The sequence below is a fragment of the Crocuta crocuta genome, unplaced genomic scaffold, assembly GCF_008692635.1.
Source record: "Crocuta crocuta isolate KB4526 unplaced genomic scaffold, BGI_CrCroc_1.0 scaffold45, whole genome shotgun sequence".
Taxonomy (NCBI): Eukaryota; Metazoa; Chordata; class Mammalia; order Carnivora; family Hyaenidae; genus Crocuta; species Crocuta crocuta.
In genome coordinates this window covers 505,306-524,552 of record NW_027530544.1, presented here as the reverse complement: position 1 = coordinate 524,552, position 19,247 = coordinate 505,306, and the positions used below count along the sequence as shown (strand labels likewise).

The 19,247-nt window shown below is 35.4% G+C and overlaps 1 protein-coding gene across 2 annotated transcripts in view; it reads right to left on the bottom strand.

Annotated features, from left to right (window-relative positions):
- EAF2 (ELL associated factor 2) overlaps positions 1 to 19,247 on the bottom strand; it is a 39,221-nt gene that overhangs the window by 18,286 nt on the left and 1,688 nt on the right. The window contains exons 2-4 of one of the 2 annotated variants that reach the window (XM_077767729.1): positions 12,356 to 12,450; positions 6,237 to 6,373; positions 3,461 to 3,606 (exon numbers count right to left, since the gene is read on the bottom strand). In XM_077767729.1, the coding sequence (XP_077623855.1) occupies positions 3,461 to 3,606; positions 6,237 to 6,373; positions 12,356 to 12,450 (378 nt within the window). Of the gene's footprint in view, positions 1 to 3,460; positions 3,607 to 6,236; positions 6,374 to 12,355; positions 12,451 to 19,247 lie in introns of those variants that run through there. The other variant, XM_077767730.1, reaches the window with a different exon arrangement.

The following is a 19,247-nucleotide window of genomic DNA, read 5'->3' as shown; positions in this document are numbered from 1 at the left end:
ATTAATGGTTATTTATGACACAGTTTGCATACTTTGTCCTTGAGATAATGGCTATTCCCTTGAAACTCCCGAAAACCCTAAGCCATGCCTTCAAAATAACAATGTTTTCCTACATACCAGGATAAGGGCTGCCCTCTTTATCACTTTGTAGCCTTTTTACAATAACCACTCAATTCTGATTCTGTACTGCCCACTTGTCTGCTTGCTCATTATAAAAAGCCTTAAGTCCTTGGACTCAGGGCCGCACATTTAGAGTTCTGTGTTAACTTTGTGTGGTCCCGGCCAGTAATAAAGACTCCCTTAATTTGGCTTCAGTGGTCTCAGCTGGTCTCTGTGTCTCTCGGCATAACATATATATAATGTAATATTACCCAGCCATAAAAAGAATCAAATTTTGCCATTTGCAATGACATGGATGGAGCTAGAGAGTATTATGCTAAGCGAAAGTGTCAGAGAAAGACAAATACCCTATGATTTCACTCATGTGGAATTTAAGAAACAAAACAGATCAGTATGGGGGAAAGAGAGAGGCAAACCAAGAAACATACTCTTAACCTTAGAGAACAAATTGAGGGTCGTTGGAGAGGAGATGGGCTGGCGGATGGGTTAAATGTGTGAAGTTAAGGAGGGCACTTGTGATGAGTACTGGGTGTTGTTATGTAAGTGATGAATCACTGAATTCTACACTTAAAACTAATATTACACTATATGTTTTGACTAACTCAAATCTGAACAAAAAATTGAAAAAAAATGGTTTTCATATCAGAAGAAATGTCTTTATATCATTTGATACAAATAAATTTATATCAATGGATATCAATTGATACCATTAAATGGATAGCAATATCATATTTATTAATTCTGTTAATACCTATTCATCTATACTGTTGGGGAGGAGAGAAATTTGGATTCTCATCTTATTTCTTTTTTTTTTAATGTTTGTTTATTTATTTATTTAGAGAGAGACAGCATGGGCACAAGTGGGGGAGGGGCAGAGAGAGAGAGACACACCCACACAAAATCCAAGCAGGCTTCAGGCTCTGAGCTGTCAGCACAGAGCACGACACGGGGCTCGAACTCATGTACTACAAGATCATGACATGAGCCAAAGTCAGATGCTTAACTGACTAAGCTACCCTGGTGCCCCTCATCTTATTTCTTAAACAAAAACCCCAGACAGCTCAAAGATGTGAATATAAATTAAACCACAGAAACACTAGTACAACTGCCAGACATCTCTACTCATAAATTTGAAAAGGTGATTTATCATAGCAGTAGACATTGGCATAGAAGGGTCAAGCAAATAGTTAAAAGAAGACAGTCTAGGGAGCATGCTATACAAACATTTCAAGGTAATTTCTTATATAAAATTAGACCTTGGGATCATTAGACCTTATAAGACGATGATAACTTATCCTCTAGAATACAATGTTTTTATTAAGAAGGATTCCTTCTTGCGCTGTAAAATTATTGCTTGTTCTTCCAAGATTTTTTAAAAATTCAAGTTAGTTAACATATAGTGTAGTGTTGGTTTCAGGAGTAGAATTTAGTGATTCATCACCTACATATAATACCCAGTCTTCATGACAACAAGTGCCCTCCTTAATGCCCATCTTCCCACCCACCGCTCCTCCAGCAACCCTCAGTTTGTTCTCTATAGTTAACAGTCCTTGAGGGTTTGCTTCCCTCTCTGTTTTTATTTTATTTTATTTTTCCTTCCCTTTCCCTATGTTCATCTGTTTTGTTTCTTAAATTCCACATATGAGTGAAATTATATGGTATTTGTCTGTCCCTGACTTATTTCTCTTAGTATAATACCCTCTAGTTACATCCACATCATTGCAAATGGCAAGATTTCATTCTTTTTGATGCGCTCTAAAATTATTGTTGAAGACACTATACAATTTAATGCTCTCTAGAATAAGTTCCATATGATTAATTCCTTATAGAATAGAATAGCAGGGAAGAGTCTGATTCTTTGGAATCTGCCCCTTAGATAATACAAAATACACTATTTATTTATTTATTTATTTATTAAATGTTTTACTTCTTAGTATGTGAGAGAGAGACAGCATGAGCAAGGGAGGGTCAGAGAGAGAGGGAGATACAGAATCTGAAACAGGCTCCAGGCTCTGAGCTGGCTGTCAGCACAGAGGCCGACACGGGGCTCGAACCCACGAACTGTGAGATCATGACCTGAGCCAAAGTTGGACACTTAACCAACTGAGCCACCCAGACGCCCCCAAAATATGCTATTTAGGTCTTCATTTTTGTCTGAGTGTCCAGGAAGCTCAGATATAAATTTAACATTTTAATAATTAGTAAGTCTTTAAATAATTTTAAATAATTAGCAAATCTTGCCCTTTAATATCTTGATTTTCTATTCCAGTATTTTATTATATACATGAATAGAATGACATCATAATTCAAATCCATTTTGGAAGCAAATATGATATAATAATAAACTAAGATTCTAGATCCCTTGTAGAAATAAGGGTTTTAAGTGTATATATTAAGTGTTTGTAAAAAGGACACTAATATGTGGGGGAACTAATACTATAGTGAGCCTAGAATGGAGCAAGTGGAATTGGAGAGCTACATATAAATTATGAAGGAAGAGTGTAAGAATGAATGTACGTTATAATCAGATGACTAGAGTTTTACTCCTACCACAATTACTATACTAAAGACACCCAGCATGAAGCTAGAAAAAAATGGAGATTTCAGTTTCCTTCCTTTCAAAAGGTCTATGCCTCCCTAGAAACACCTTTCTGCTGAGAAGTGAGCAGCAATTCAGAAGAACTTACTCACTACATGTTATTACATCTCCTTACTTCCCTATTGGTCTGGTGACATCTTAGATACTCACAGTCTAGCTATAAACAAAAAACTTTTTGACAGAAAGATGCTGTTAGGAATTCACAACTGTAAAAATTTAAGTCATCACAACTATAAAAAAGAAACTGTAGTTATAAACATATAAACAGTCATTTTTTTCCCCTGAATAATAATACAAGATACAAATTCTGTTCTACAGATATAGTTTTACTGACATAATACCCTAAATCATAAACTACAGTCTTCCCCCATAAAAATCAATAATTACAGAATATAATATGCTCTCAATGACAGTTTAAAATCAGTTCCTTTGTTAGGGCCCCTGGGTGGCTCGTTCAGTTAAACGTCCAATTTGGACTCAGGTCATGATCTTGCAGTTCATGGGTTCAAGCCCTGCATCGGGCTCTGTACTGACACCTCAGAGCCTGCTTCAGATTCTGTGTTCTCCCTCTCTTTCTGTCCCTTCCCTGCTCACATACTGTCTCTGTCTCTCTCTTCCAAAAATAAATAAACATTAAAAAAAAATTAATATCAGCTCCTTTGTTAATTAAAATAAAAATTTTCACCTAATATTTCTTAATAATTTTTTATAAGGGGAATTATTTACACACTTAGATTTTACCTCTTTCAATATCATCCATCGGAGATGCTGGGGACATTTTGTCTTCACACGGAGAATGTTTTACAAGATTGGGAGTCCTAGCTGAATTCCGCATTTGCTGCTGCTGTTGCTCCATACGATATTGAATTTTACTACTTCCTTCAAATCTGCAATTCAAAATATCAAAGGTCAAAACAGCGTTGGTAGTTATTTTTTTTTTTAATCTTTTATTTATTTCTGAGAGAGAGAGAGAGAGAGAACGTGAGCAGCGGAGGGTCAGAGAGAGGGAGACACATAATCTGAAACAGGCTCCAGGCTCTGAGCTGTCAGCACAGAGCCCGACGCGGGGCTCGAACCCACGTACGATGAGATAATGACCTGAGCTGAAGCCGGACACTTAACTGACTGAGCCACCCAGGCACCCCGCATTGGTAGTAATTTAACAATTGCAACTAACAAAGTTACTAAAATTGACCCCTTACTCTTTTCTTTAGAAATCTTTAAATGATATTCAAAAATTAAAGCATTAATTTAGTTCATTTTTTTAATAAATATTTAACAAATACTGAACTATGCTATATGCATGGCATATTCACAGATGTGAATAAAAATGAAACTACTGCTCAAAATTGAAGATATGAAACATACACAAATGACTAAATAAATTGAATTATACATAAGCGTATAACAAGTACAACATATTCCCTAAATTCTAAAATTATCAATTCTGTTAAAATCAAATCACTTTCATATTTTTTTATTCCTAACTTTAAGACGTTTCTAAAGGAAGTTTGTATACTTTCCAACATTTTTGCGAATAGAATATATAATACAATTATGCTTGACTTCTGTCTCTTCCATTGCCACTCAAATCCTGTCAGTTCTTCCTTCAGAGTATTTAGAACCTCACTGTTATCTTCATTCCTACTTTCAAAAATTGTGGTTTATTCACTTTTCTCTTTACCACACTATTTTATTTTACTCTGCTTGTTTGGTGGGTTAATGTTTTTAAAAAATGTAAGCATGTCAATCTACTTACATACAGGCACAGAAACAAATCACTGCTCTATTAAACAGATCCTACTCATTGGCTCCGAACAACTCAGATATATTCCTGCCTTCAAACCTTACCTACAATTTCATGTTCTTTCTGATCAATTAAATATTTTCTAAACTTTCCTACTAATAAAAGTTACTTAAGCAGGAAGAGGATAATAAAAAAGAGCTTCCAAGGGTCCTTCTCTGATCTGAAGTTGCATTTGGGAACTCACATTTAACAAGTACCCATGGTAAGTCTTATCAAGAAAGACTTGATAAAAAGAAAGGAAGGAAAGGCCCTAAGTCTTTTTTTTCCTTTTTTAAAGTTTTAATTTAAATTCCAGCTAGTTAACATACAGTGTAACATTAGTTTCAAGTGTACAATTTAGCGATCCAACACTTCAATGCAACAGCTAACTCGTACTCATCACATGTGCTCTCCTTAATCCTCATCACCTATTTAAACTCATTCCCCACCAACCTCCATCCAGTAACCATCAGTTTGTTCTCTATGGTTAAGAGTCTGTTTCTTGCTTTGCCTCTCTCTTTTTTGGGGCTATGATTGTTTGTTTCTTAAATTCCACATGAGTGAAATCGTATGATGTTTGTCTTTCTCTGACTGACTGATTTTGCTTAGCCTGATATTCTCTAACTCCGTCCACATTGTTGCAAATGGCAAGATTTCATTCTTTTTGATGGCTGAGTAATATTCCAGTGTGTGTGTGTGTGTGTGTGTGTGTGTGTGTTTGTGTACATATGTACACATATACATACATACCACATCTTTATCCATTCATCAGTCAATGGACATTTGAGCTCTTTCCATAATCTGGCTATTGTTGATAATGCTGCTACGAACATTGGGGTGCATGTATTCCTTCAAATTCTTAACCTCTCAATACATCAATAAAGACTCCCAAAATGTTTCGATCATTGAGAACTTCTTCCTTCCTTTACGTGCTAGAACAATTTTTGCCTATACTCTTTGTATGGCTTTTAGTGTAGGTCTCTTATATTACATGACAATGCACCACCTATTTGCAAACAAGAATTTGAGATAGCTATATTCTTACTGACTTTTTAAATGGAATGACCTGTTAATCCAATTAAAATGCAGACATTTTGAGGTTAGTATTTGTATAACAAACTTTTCTTTTTCTAGTACTTTACATATTTTAGGTGCTCAATAAATTTTTACTAATGATGATGAAATTATTTTGGAGAATGTATAATGGCTTTGTTCAGTTCAGCTTTATCAAAGAATCTACAATAGAATAAAATGTATACCCACGCATATAGAAAACATTCAGAAACAAAAAAAGTTTTTATGTATCATAGAAAGAAGTGGTAAAAGCTTTTGGCTAAGGATCTCCACCAAATTTAAGCTTGGAAAAAATTTAAACTTTAAAACTTTTCGTACCACAAAGAAATAAACTTTATAAAATAATGTGATTTAATCCAATAATTTTTTCACTGACATTTCCTAAGCAATTATTTTGTTGATAAAGTAATTCATTTCATCAACCACATACTTTGTTTTCTTATTAAATGTTTATTTATACTTGAGAGAGAGAGAGACAGAGTGCAAGGAGGGAAGGGGCAGAGAAAGAGGAAGACACAGAATCCAAAGCAGGAATCCAAAGCTCTGGCTGTAAGTTCAGAGCCCAGCGCAGGGCTTGAACCCATGAGCTGTGGCATCATGACCTGAGCTGAACTTAGACGCTTAACTGACTGAGCCACCCAGACATCCCCAACATACCTTGTTTTTTTTACAGTGATGTTGCTGCTGAGTTTTTCTAGTCGACATTCTCCAGTATCATGGTTAATAATTAAAATGCATTCCTTTAAGTAAGGTTTCTTTGAACCTTTGAAAACAGTTACTGGTGGAGTTGAACCCTGTTTAAAAAGTTAAATATTATTACTTGAAATATGTCATAGAAAATCAGTTGGGAGGGCCTTTGAGATCTCTGTGTTTCTCAATCTATGTTATAACTCAAATCACCTGACTACCTAAGTTTACTACTCTGATAAGGATTTGTAGTAAAAAAGACAGAGATGAAGCAAGGCTGAGGTCTCAAACTTGCTACATTGAAAAAAGGGAGGGGTGCCTAAGTGGCTCAGTCAGTTAAGTATCCGACTTCGGCTCAGGTGATGATCTCATGGTTCATGGGTTCACGCCCCATGTCGGGCTCTGTGCTGACAGCTAACTCAGAGCCTGGAGCCTGCTTCAGATTCTGTATCTCCCTCTCTTTCTGACCCTCCCCTGCTCACACTGTCTCTCTCTCTCTCTCTCTCTCAGAAATAAATAAAACATTAAAAAAATTTTTTTAAAAAGAAAAAAGGAAACAGAGGAAGTACTTGCCCTGTGTCATTAAAGATTTGTTTCATTGGTCTACAACAGACAATTGGGGTTCAATTCTAAAACACCCAATATATTTTACAGATAAGGGAACAGAAGCCTTGAATCATACTTCCTACCCATCTTCTTCCTTCGTAAGTTTAGTTTTTAAAATCTGGTATTTTATTAAAGTGGTGTGTCCCTATGCAGATCTATTACACTAAACCCACCAATTAATTTTAGCATCATTAAAAGTGGGACAGCCAGGCATAATATCCTTCATGATGTGATATAAAAGAAAGTAAACAGTATCACCTATAAAGTATTCTTGCCTAAAGAAAAACCACTTACCTACACACATACACACACACAGAGTATAACTCACATGATGCCTTTAGATAGATCTATCAGTTTACAGGAAATTTAAGAAATAAATGAATAAGATACCCCCAAATAGAAACCAAAGGACTCCAAATTACAGTTGATAAGAGATTTATACAATATTCTTCTTAAAGATATTTGTATTCCTACTTAAAATAGAATATATCTTAAAATTATAATACATTACTATACTTTGAATTCCTGAAGAATAAGGACTGGATCATATTTTTTTTATTTCTCCTAGCACCTAAAGTACCAAACCCTTCAGAGATACTAAATGGATGTTGAATATGAATATGAATACTTCGATCCAAAGTTAAATAAAGCTGTCATAATCTCTATACCTGCTACCCACATTTTGAACAAGTTTTTAAAAAGTAAAGCTTTGGGGATGCCTGGGTGGCTCAGCTGGTTGGGCGTCCAACTTTGGCTCAGGTCATGGTCTCACGGTTCGTGAGTTCAGGCCCCATGTCGGGCTCTGTGCTGATGGCTGGCTCAGAGCCTGGAGCCTGCTTCAGATTCTGTGTCTCCTTCTCTCTCTGACCCTCCCCTGCTCACGCTGCCTCTCTCTCTCTCTCAGAGAAATTAAATTTTAATTTAAAACATTAAAAATAAAATAAAATAAAAAGTAAAGCTTTTTTCCTGGGGTGTCTGGGTGGTTCAGTTGGTTAAGTGTCCAGCTCTTGACATCAGCTCAGATCATGATCTCATGGTTCATGGGTTCATGTCCTGTGTTGAGCTTCTCTCTCTTGCTCTCTCTGCCCCCTCCCCTGCTCATGTACTCTGTCTCTCTCTCAAAATAAATAAAATGTTAAAAAAATAAAAGTAAAGCCTTTTTCCGTATTAAATTGAACACCATTCCTATTTTACATTTTTAGGTTTATTTATTTATTTTGAGAGAGACAGAGCAAGTGGGGGAGAGGCAGAGAGAGAGGGAGAAAGAGAATCCCAAGCAGGCTCTGCACTGTCAGCATGGACCCCATGTGGGTCTTGAACTCATGAACCATGAGATCATGACTTGAGTCCAAATCAAGAGTTGGATGTTTAACTGACTGAGCCACCCAGGCGCCCCACTATTCCTATTATAAACTTTAATTCCTGCCCAGTCCCTTATTCCATACCCTTAGAAGAGTATTAATGTAATAAAATACCAGGAAACTCCTAAGAATATGAACTATCTTTGCCTCTAAATAACTTTTATGAGCAAATGAAATTTAAGTCACAGGCAGCCTGAAAGATGAGGACTCAGTCACTGTGAAAACTGGGGGAAGAGAGCTCCTGGAAAAGGGAGCAGCAAGTGCAAAGGATCTGAGTTCAGAAAGAGGAAATGACAGGGAGAGGGTGTGGGAGAGGGAGATGAGTTTGGCAGATGGATGACTGTAGATCCCCACAGGGTCTTGCTGGCCATGAGGTGTGGGGTGTGTTTGAGATTTATTTTGAGAGACATGAAAAGCATTTAAAGCCTGTACGCAGAAGAATGGAACTAGATTTTTAAAAGATTGTCTTGTGTAAACATGTATGAACATCTACAGTGTGCTAGACACTGTTCAAACTGTTTTGTATGCACAATATTAACCTCATTCAATCCTCAAAAAAAATTAACTATTGAATACATGTAGTCATCTCCATGTTTACTACTTATAAATTACCCAACCTCAGAACCCCATCATCACCTCACCTAGCTTACTATTATTTACCTCCCTACTCACCTTCCAGTTTTGTCCCCATCTGCTGACAGACAAATCTGCTCATGCCTGATTATAAATACCAGGAAAGGAAATTAATCAGTAATGGAATGAAAAAATACAATAGAACTCCCAAAGAAATAAAGGGGAAAAAGAAGAGATTCTTTTTTTTTAAANGACCTAAGCGAAAGTCGGACGCTCAACTGACTAAGCCACCCAGGCGCCCCAAAAGAAGAGATTCTTAATGAAACTAATAAAAAGCAAAAGAGAAAACAAAATAACTAATAAACATACTATAAGATGATAGATATAAAAACCAAGTATATCAACTTTAAACTAAATGTGGAGAGATTTCTCCTAATAAAAACAGAAAGTGTTGAACTGGGTTTAAAAATTATTCTGTTATCAAAAGATATATTTTAAACAAAATGTCAGCTAAACAAAAAAAGAGATTCCATGAACATGCAAACAGAAAGCAAAGGTGGCGATATTAATATTAGACAAAGTAGTATTTAAGCTTAAAGTCACAAAAACAGGATTAAAAATATTATTACATAATGATAAAAGATACAATTCATTTAAAAATATAACTGCAGGGGTGTCTGGGTGGCTTAGTCGGTTAAGCGTCCAACTTTCGCTTAGGTCATGATCTCGCAGTTCGTGGGTTCGAGCCCCACGTTGGGCTCTGTGCTGACTGCCAGCTCAGAGCCTAGAGCCTATTTCAGAGTCTGCATCTCCCTCTCTCTCTGACCCTCCCCTGCTCACACTATCTCTCTCTCTCCTAGAAATAAATAAAAATATTTAAAACAATATATAACTGCAATAGGATGTTAAAAGAAGCCCAGTCCTAAAATAGGCTGAGGTCCCAAGAATGTGGTAAGCTATTCTCTCATTAGAGCTAAATAAACTCAGTGGATGAAATCAAACCTTTCAGGTTCATCCTGGAAGGGATGTTGCCCAAGAGGGTGGTTTAGAGTGGCATAGCAGTCCATATGACATATGGAACTTTCACAGGTCCAGTGTTTGGGGGCTGAAGTCATATGCAACCCCTAGAGGTGCATTTCCTACATAATAGGAAGTGTAGTTGAAAGTTTACAGTGGACTATTTCAATGAGGCCCACAAAAGCACTCCACAAAATACAGTCACCACTAAAGAATGCCAAACTTGGACAGCACCAATGAGAAATCATAACAATTAAGTAAGACTTTTCCCTTCCAAATTCAACATTTTGAAATTTTATAGTATCAGTAGTCAACTGTAGAAAATTATTCATAAAGAAGAGAGATTTGTAAATTCCCACCATTAACCAGCTTAACAGCCTCCATTTTTGTTAGTTTCCTTTTTTTAATGTTTATTTATTTATTTTGTGTGTGTGTGTGAGAGAGAGAGAGAGACAGCGAGCGAGCACATGCACCCAGCATGCACTAATGGGGGAGGGGCAGAGAGAGAGAGGGAGAGAGAATCCCAAGAATACTCTATGCTCTCCATGCTCAGCACAGAGCCCAATGCTGGGCTCCATCTCACGACTGTGAATCACAACCTGAGCCAATATCAAGAGTAGGACACTTAACTGACTGAGCCACCCAGGCATTTTCATTAGTTTCTTCTACTTGGTATTACCAAAGAAAACCTAGAGGAATAAAATTAGAAAAATCTATCCTATCTGGTGGGCATTAAAGAGGGCACTTACTGGGATGAGTACTGGGTGTTATATGTAAGTGATGAATACTAAATTCTACTCCCCAAATCAATGCTACCCTATATATTAACTAACATGAATTTAAATGAACAACAACAAAAAAAAGAATTTTGTTAAAACTATTTTACAAAGGTCAAGGATTTATCAATGTCAAGAAGACTTGGATTTGAAACCCAACTATGTGGTTTGTTTGTTTGTTTATTTATTTTATTTCTGAGAGAGAGAGAGCACAAGCAGGGGAAGATCAGAGAGAGAGGGAGACACAGAATCTGAAACAGGCTTCAGGCTCTGAGCTAGCTGTCAGCACAGAGCCCGATGCGGGGCTCGAACCCACAAACTGTGAGATCATGACCTGAGCTGAAGTCGGACGCCCAATCGATTGAGCCACCCAGGTGCCCCCCAACTATGTGGTTTATAAGCTACCGATCTTTGGGACAATTACAAAACCACCACATGCCTCAGTTTCCTTATTAGCAAAATGTCATTAAGAAGAGTTCCTAAAGCATAGGTAGCTGTGGGGCTTAAGTGAGCTAATTCTTTTTTTTTTTTTTTTAAGTTTAATTTTTTATATTGAGAGAGAGAGAAAGCATGAGAGAGGCAGGGGCAGAAGGAGAAAGCGCGAGTGAGCTAGCCAGCGAGAATCCCAAGCAGGCTCCACACTGTCAGCACAGAGCCCGACATGGGGTTCGAACTCATGAACCATGAGATCATGACCTGCGCTGAAGTCAGATGCTTAACCAACTGAGCCACCCAGATGTCCCAGTGAGGTAATTCTTATAAAGAACATAGAATAGTACCTTTTACATATAACACTTAATAAATGTTAACTATACCACATAAAAAAATCTACTCTATTAAAGAACTGCCAGAAACTGAAGGTACTCTTAAAAGTATAGTCTAATAAAAGTTCTATTTTATAGGATGACTCCTAGCTTCTATTCATTTTTACCAGGATGATGAAAGCCAAGTTCATAAAGAAAATAGAGAATCTAAATGCCTCAAACTAATATCATTACATTTTTACAAAATTAACAACTCTAAAGAAATGTAAACCTCCAATTTGTTTAAAGAAGTTCTTTAATGAATGGAGGAAAACCCACAAAGTGAATTTGAGAATGTAATTTCTATTCCTATTCATAATTATCCAAGGACTATATGGCCAGTGGAGAAATATATTTGCTCTTGACAGGTGGTAATTTTAACTATTCTCTTTCATTTCAGCTGTCTAAAATGAGTTACAGGATAAAGTTTAAATTCTTTTGCCTTACACATTAAGGCCTTTATTATCTGATTTCTAAATACCTGTCCATCTCCCACTGTGTCCCTAGTAGACTCCTTCTGACCTAGCCATCCATAGTGGCTATCTGTAGTTCTTCAAATGTAACAGACTCTTTTGTTGCCTAGTCTTAGCCCATGTCTTTTTCTTTTCTCTGCCTAAAATGTTCTTCCCTCTTTCCTTTACCTGGGTAACTTCAACTCCCCTTCAAGACAGCATACCCTGCCTGGCATCTCCTCTCTCTCTGCTGACTGAATTATAGCTCTTTTGTACTTCTGTAATATTCTTTCAATACAGAATAATCAGTAATTTCCTGTCTTCTTCATTAAATGGTAATATTTTTCAGGCCATTGACCATGTCTGGTCTTCCGCTGTATTCNGTATTTGTTAATTATTTTAACTATAAATACATGAATTGTGCAATTATTTTCATTTATTTAAATTTAGTAGAAATACTGTGAAAGGATCCTTTAAGTCTAAATATATAGAAATACTCACTTCTATATTTGGCAGAGTTATTGTCACCTGTTCACCTTTGCCGACTTCAAGCTCTCCTTCACAAGAAGTGTCAATAGAAGCAGGTTTGAAGTCATCTAAAAATAGAAACAGATATGGATTTTTATTAGATGGAATAATATCTGGCTACCTGGATATCAAAGGGGTGTTTGTGTGGCTCCGTCAATTAAGCATCTGACTTTTGCTCAGGTCGTGATCTCATGGCTTGTGAGTTCAAGCCTTGCATCTGGCTCTGTGCTGACAACGCAGAACCTGCTTCGGATTCTCTCTCTCTCTCTCTTTGCCCCATACTCTCTCTCTCTCTCTCTCAGAAATAAACATTTTAAAAAGTGTGATGTTTCAAAGTGATAAATCATTTTTGACAGCTAGTAATTAAAATGGTTTCGAAAAGTCTTCATATTACAAATAAAATCCAAACCTGTTTATTTCTGTATATATAATTCTGAGAAAAAAAGAAACAGCTAAACTCTACAACAGTATTCCTCAAACAATGCTCCTTCTGGACCCTGTTTAGAGTGGAACCTAGACTAAGATGTTTCATTGCTAAATGAGAAAGAATGAAATCTGGCCATTTGTAACAACATGGATGGAACTTGAGGGTGTTATGCTGAGTGAAATAAGTCAGGCAGAGAAGGACAGATACCATAAATTTGCACATATAGGTGGATTAGGAGGAACTTAACGGAGGACCATGGGGGAGGAGAAGGGGAAAAATAGTTGAGAAGAGGGAGGGAAGCAAACCATGAGAGACTCTTGAATCCTGAGAACAAACTGTGGGCTGATTGGTGTGGGGGAGATGGGAAGAGGGGGTGATGGGCATGGAGGAGGGCACTTGTTGGGATGGGCACTGGGTGTTATATGGAAACAAACTTGACAATAAACTATTTAAGAAAAAAAATTAAAAACAGACGTTTCACTGCTAAAAACTACATGTCATGTTTTCACAATTTGCTAAAAATTGATATTAGTAGATTGCTTTCAATTTTCAGTCTTTTTCTCCCATAATTTTTCTTAAACCACCTCGAGTGCCTACTATCACTTGCCTGCTGTCCTAGCAGAATACAAAATTAATGAATGCATGGCAAATGCATATTCATGGAAAAACTTGGGGAAAACTTAGGAAAAACCAATCACTGAGTTTAAAAGTTTGAGTTTTTCATGGATATGTGTACCACTAAAGGATACATAAATTTAATCAAATCTGCAACTTCAGAAAACTTAAAATAGATTTTCATTTTGAGTTAAATCATGATTCAAATGATGTTATTAAAAATATATTACCCAGAGGAAATTTAGGGTGTTCAGATATTTCACATGCTAAACAAGTTTAAAAACCTCTAAGATATGAAAACCATTTAAAAATAATTTACATCAATACATATTAATGACCAATAATTCTGATACAGAATTCCTCCAGTTATATACATTTTTTTCCAGGTTAACTCTTTATTAAAATATAGCAAACATGCAAACTAGAATATGAATCATAATCTTGATGAATTTTCACAAAGTGGCATGGATGTAATCAGCAACCAGATCAAGAAATAGAACATTAGCCTCTGAGAGGCCTCTCCCAATTATCCCTACCCCAAGAGATTGATCTGTATATTAACAGGGAAGCCCCAAAAAGTCTAAATCCAAAATACTGAACCTTTATTTGAATTTAGAGAACTATAACAAGCAGGTCTTGGGAAAGGAGAATCTTCCAGTCCTTATCAAATCATCTGCTGTCTACAAACAAAAGCTTGGCCATGCTTCTCAATGACAATTATAATGGCTAACATTTATAAGGAATATTTACCTCCTGCCAGTCAGCTTGCTTAGCACTTCATATTTAATTCTTTAACAATTCTATTAAAAGAAATGAAATCCATTCACATTCCATGTGTTCCTTAAGCACACAGGAGTATAAACAATTCACCTTTAGTATTCTTTATGATTTATTTCTTCATGCTGCTTTAATTCAAAACTGAATATATGAAATAACCAACTCTTAAATATTGATGCTTATTTCTAGACTTTAAGAAACAGATTAAAAATACATAGGCAATATGAAAAAGGTGAAAGAATTTGATTTACAATAGTAGTACCATTGAGGATAAAGATTAGACTGAAAATAAATTGGGCAGCTTATTAGTAGCAGTAAGGTAATGACAAAAATAAAATATAATTAAGGTGTTAAGTTTTAGATGCTTGAAAGAAGTTCTAGGGAAATAAGTATTAATTAATATCAATTGCTGTAAAGACAATACTAAAGGAAAAAAATCAGAACCGAACCTTGATTATCACAAAAATAAGGAGAAAGGAGAAAGCAGAAGACAGAAAAATCCAAGAAAATAAACAAAGATACAAAACAAAAATAATAACAGCGACAACTTATGTGCTAATTACTTTAAATTTTTTCCTAAGTACTTTTATCTTGAAACCTTACAAAAATTCTGTGAAGTAGTGAATACTCCTATGTTACAGATATAGCAAATGAGGGGAGAAGAAATTAAGTCCCTTGTCCAAGATCATGCAATTAACTAAAGCTAGTATAACAAAGGAGCTATCAAATTCAGCTAGACAAAAAAGGTAAGTTGACCAACAACCTTTGAATATCAGTCTTATTGATATCAACATTAATGGAGAAAGAACACAAGTTCAATTTGAGCTAGTAAATATCATTTGTAACCCTAAATGAGAACTTCACTTTATAAGGATATATATAGAACAAATGAAGTAACTGCCACTTAAAATATTTTAGTATAAGTAATTTATCATCATTGCCTATGGGGATACCCATAGTAACAGACTTTGTTGGCTTTTAAATGTCCTCAACTTCCTAATTTTAACTATCCTTTAAGGTTCTGCTAATCAGTATAAGTATTCACATAAACAGTCCTCAATCTTCTTCATCACTCACATTTAATCATTATGTCTTTTTCCATAATGTCTTTCAGAGCCATCTCTTATTCCATCTCCTATTCTTGCTGAAGTCAAACTAGTTTTCAATCAACAAAAAGCTACAGCTTGCCCATATGTTTTTCTAGGTGTTTTTGCTCTTAGAATGTGAATCCTAGTTCAAAGTCCCCTCTTCCCTAAAGTAGTCTCTGTGTGGGGCCCTTTCTCCATTCTCCAAGATCTCAATTTTTTTGGTCTACTTCTACAGCATTTATCATACCACTCATCAAAACCTAACATAAATTTCCTGGTATTATTTACCTCTTTCTGTATATGCTCTATTGGACTGTAATTTTTTAAAACATAATGCTTCATACTTTAATTCCTCCTGAATTATGGCTCCTAGCATAATGCCTTTTAATATAATGGGCACATATGAGATCTTTGTAACTGACTCTGGTTCATATGTTTATCCTTCTCTGAACCAACTCCAAATTTATTTTAAGTATAAACTTATTTCAGCTAAATTATGTGAAAATGTTTTCTAATTGTTTCTTGAGGATCAGATTCATCTGTACTTCAAGACTCTCATTTCTTTAAGGTAGATACTGCCATATTCATTTTGTACTTTTCACTAGCACATTTCTGTTCTCATAGAGGACACTGATTGCTTAATATTCGACAATAAAGAATTCTCTACGATAAACACGTAAAACAGAAATACATCCTAGAGTAAAGCCAGGGTTTTCTGATCTCCCATATTTTTCTGGACAGTGACATAGAGGACAATATTGGGAGATCTGACTGTCATTTAACTACAGTTAAATAACGCTTTAGAGGAGAGGCCAGAAAGGTAATTCAAGGCAGACCAGTAGGGAACCACTGTGACCTAGAGAATGAATAAGCCCAACCTTAAGAAGACAACCACAACTTGGATCCAATCAACTCCTGCCAAGAGAGACATGCGCTTGGTGAGGCCAGGTTATCTTCTGATTTTTTAAAGAGAAGCTGGAAATCCAGATTTCTGTATAAAAGATCTTAATTTTTACATATTTACAAGTAGTTTATGTTAAAACAACAACTGTGTGGGTCAAACAAAGCATCTCTAAACTCAAACTCAGCCAACAGACTGTTAATCTGTAACTTTTGTTTTAGTGTTTAAAAACTGATTCTTGGGGCGCCTGGGTGGCTCAGTCGGTTGAGCATCTGACTTCAGCTCAGGTCATGATCTCACGGTCGTGGGTTCGAGCCCTTCATTGGGCTCTGTGCTAACAGCTAGCTCAGAGCCTGGAGCCTGTTTCAGATTCTGAAACAGAAGATTTCCCTCTCTCTCTGACCCTCCCCCACCCACACTGTCTCTATGTCTCTCAGAAATAAATAAAACATTTAAAAAAAAATAAAATAAAATAAAAACTGATTCTTTTTCTTTATAACATATCATCACTTTAGATCTTTACAACAACTCTTTGAATTGAATATTCTCCCCCACATTTTACCAATGGGGAATTCTACTAAAGTAATAAAGCCAGTTAAAAATCAAATCAGGAACTCAAGCCACAAACTCTATCCACTCATATAGCCTCTTTGCCTTATATCCGTAGTTGTTAACTTTTGTGTGTGTTGGCAGGGTGGCAGGGGTTGTTAGGAGATCAGGAAGAGTCATAAGTCCCTATGGGAATCTGATGAAAATTATAGACCAGCTATATAGATCCTCTCTACAGAAAAAAATGCATATATGAAAATACATATCAAATACTGTATAAATTTCAAGAGATTCACAGTCCCTGAAACCTTTCCATAGATGTCTGTAATATGAGACAACTATAAGAGATAGACACGTACTCAAAATATCTATGGCTTTATTTAATGATAAGCATGAATTCATAATCCATAAATCTATCAAAACTATTCTGAACCTATTTACATTTCTAATTATTTTATTGTTAGAATTAATAGAGTCTAGGTTTTATTACTTGTTATAATAATTAATATTGCTCTTTATTTACTTTCAAACAATAAGTTTTTTTAAGAATACAACTTTTGATTTAGAGGAACTCCTTGTATGATTTTTGGGAATTTTCTTAAATCTAAAATTATTTCATAATAAAACATCTTTAAAAATGGCAAAAAAAAATACAACTTTTGTGTTTCAAATGATTAAGTATAGTTCTAGAATTATAGAATTTGTTGAATAATCTCATGTTTTTCATATGCTTCCAAATGTCAAATGTATTTTCTAGGTTGCTATGACTCCAGACTACACAGTTTACTTCTTTCAGTTCTCTTTGGTTTGGAAACCTTACTACCAATTTTACTATTTGTTTATTCACTGTGGATTCCTTCACCTATATTATTTTCTTCAGGTTTACAGTACAATTATTTATATTACACACAGAGGAGAAAAACACTTCCTACTTTGTATTTAATACTTTTTCAATCAGTATTGATCACTTTTCTATTTTGGCTATAGTTCACATAATGTCAGTATCTTCATAAAAGAATCACAGTTACTATCATAAGTTTACTTCCTGATATTTGAACTAATTCAAGTAACTCCAAAATCCATATCCTTTCCAATATACCACATTGATCAGAGAACATTAATTGTAAATATAATTTTAATTCAATTTTTCATTAGTGTACTTTCTAATGTTTGCTCACACCAAAGCTTAACAACCATTTTTGTGGGAGTGGCTCTATATGAAGCCTCAGTCTTCCTGTAGTCGCTGACTACAGTGTTATCAATTAGTGTCAGCAAAAAGTGGTGTCATTTACAAACTTAGGAATTTCAATGTTTATTATCTTATCTAGATAGAAATTGTAAAATTAACACTAGCCCAAATTCAAAATTTATTCTGGTGGGTTCTGTACTCAAACTCTTCCACCCAGTTAAGTATCTGCCACTAAACATTTAGCTTATCACTTACAGAACATCACATGTCTTCCCTACCACATGCCAGACTATCTTTTTGATAGGTTTTATTGCCAAGCCTTGATAAATGCTTTTTGAAAGTCTAAGTAAATTGCACTCCTCATACACACATGAATATAAGCCTTCAAGAATAATGGTAACTACTATTTATTCTCTATGCATCAAAGACTGTGCTGGGTTGTTTATGCAATCTTATTTAATCCTTAAAAATTCCTGAAATGTAGATATTATTATTACCATTTACATATTAGAAAACTAAGGCTGAGAGTTTAGAGAATGTTCCAAAAGTTACATTACTTATTTGGTGGTAAAGGCCAGAATTCACATCCAGTTTTGTTCAAAGACTCAGCATGTTAGACATAATTACCCCATACATGAATATAGAATATTACATTCTCCCAGGTTACACGGACTTAAGTGTTTGTTATAAATTAGGTCCACCTGCCCAGTATGAAAGTAAGATTTCTTGTTCTATAGTTTCCATCCCTTACTCTGAGTCATTAAGAGTGAAGATCATACAGTAAATGAAACTGTCCTCAAGGATAACAATTTTATTTATTTTTTATTTTTCTAGTTTTATTCAAATGAATCTAGAAAGATTCTGCCTGCTTCAAGAATAAAACTAAGGCGGAAAATCCTCTTCCACAGAACTAAGTGTGTATCTAAACATCTGGGTTTATTGTGATTGTTATTCCTATGGTTGATTTGTCGGTTTTTTTCATTCTTATAGCTAGATCAACTGATTCTCTGACTCTAAAGGCACAATTCCAGCATGTTGAGAACTTTTACAAATGTAAAGCTTTGAAGCACCTGCAAAGAGCTTTGAAAAAGCTATTTTTTATCCTCCTTGTTTGGGGTTCATGCCCTTAAAAGAGAATATATATCCAAATTATACAAAAATACATTTTTAAGAAAATTTTTATAATCTTTAACCTTATGATTTGAAAAATTACTAAAAGGCTACTGCAAACCTGAGAAAGAAGAGGAGAGAGGAGATACTATATGTGAGAAAGGCATGGAGAAACCAGGTTAACAGCTATATCACACCTCTGTTAAATG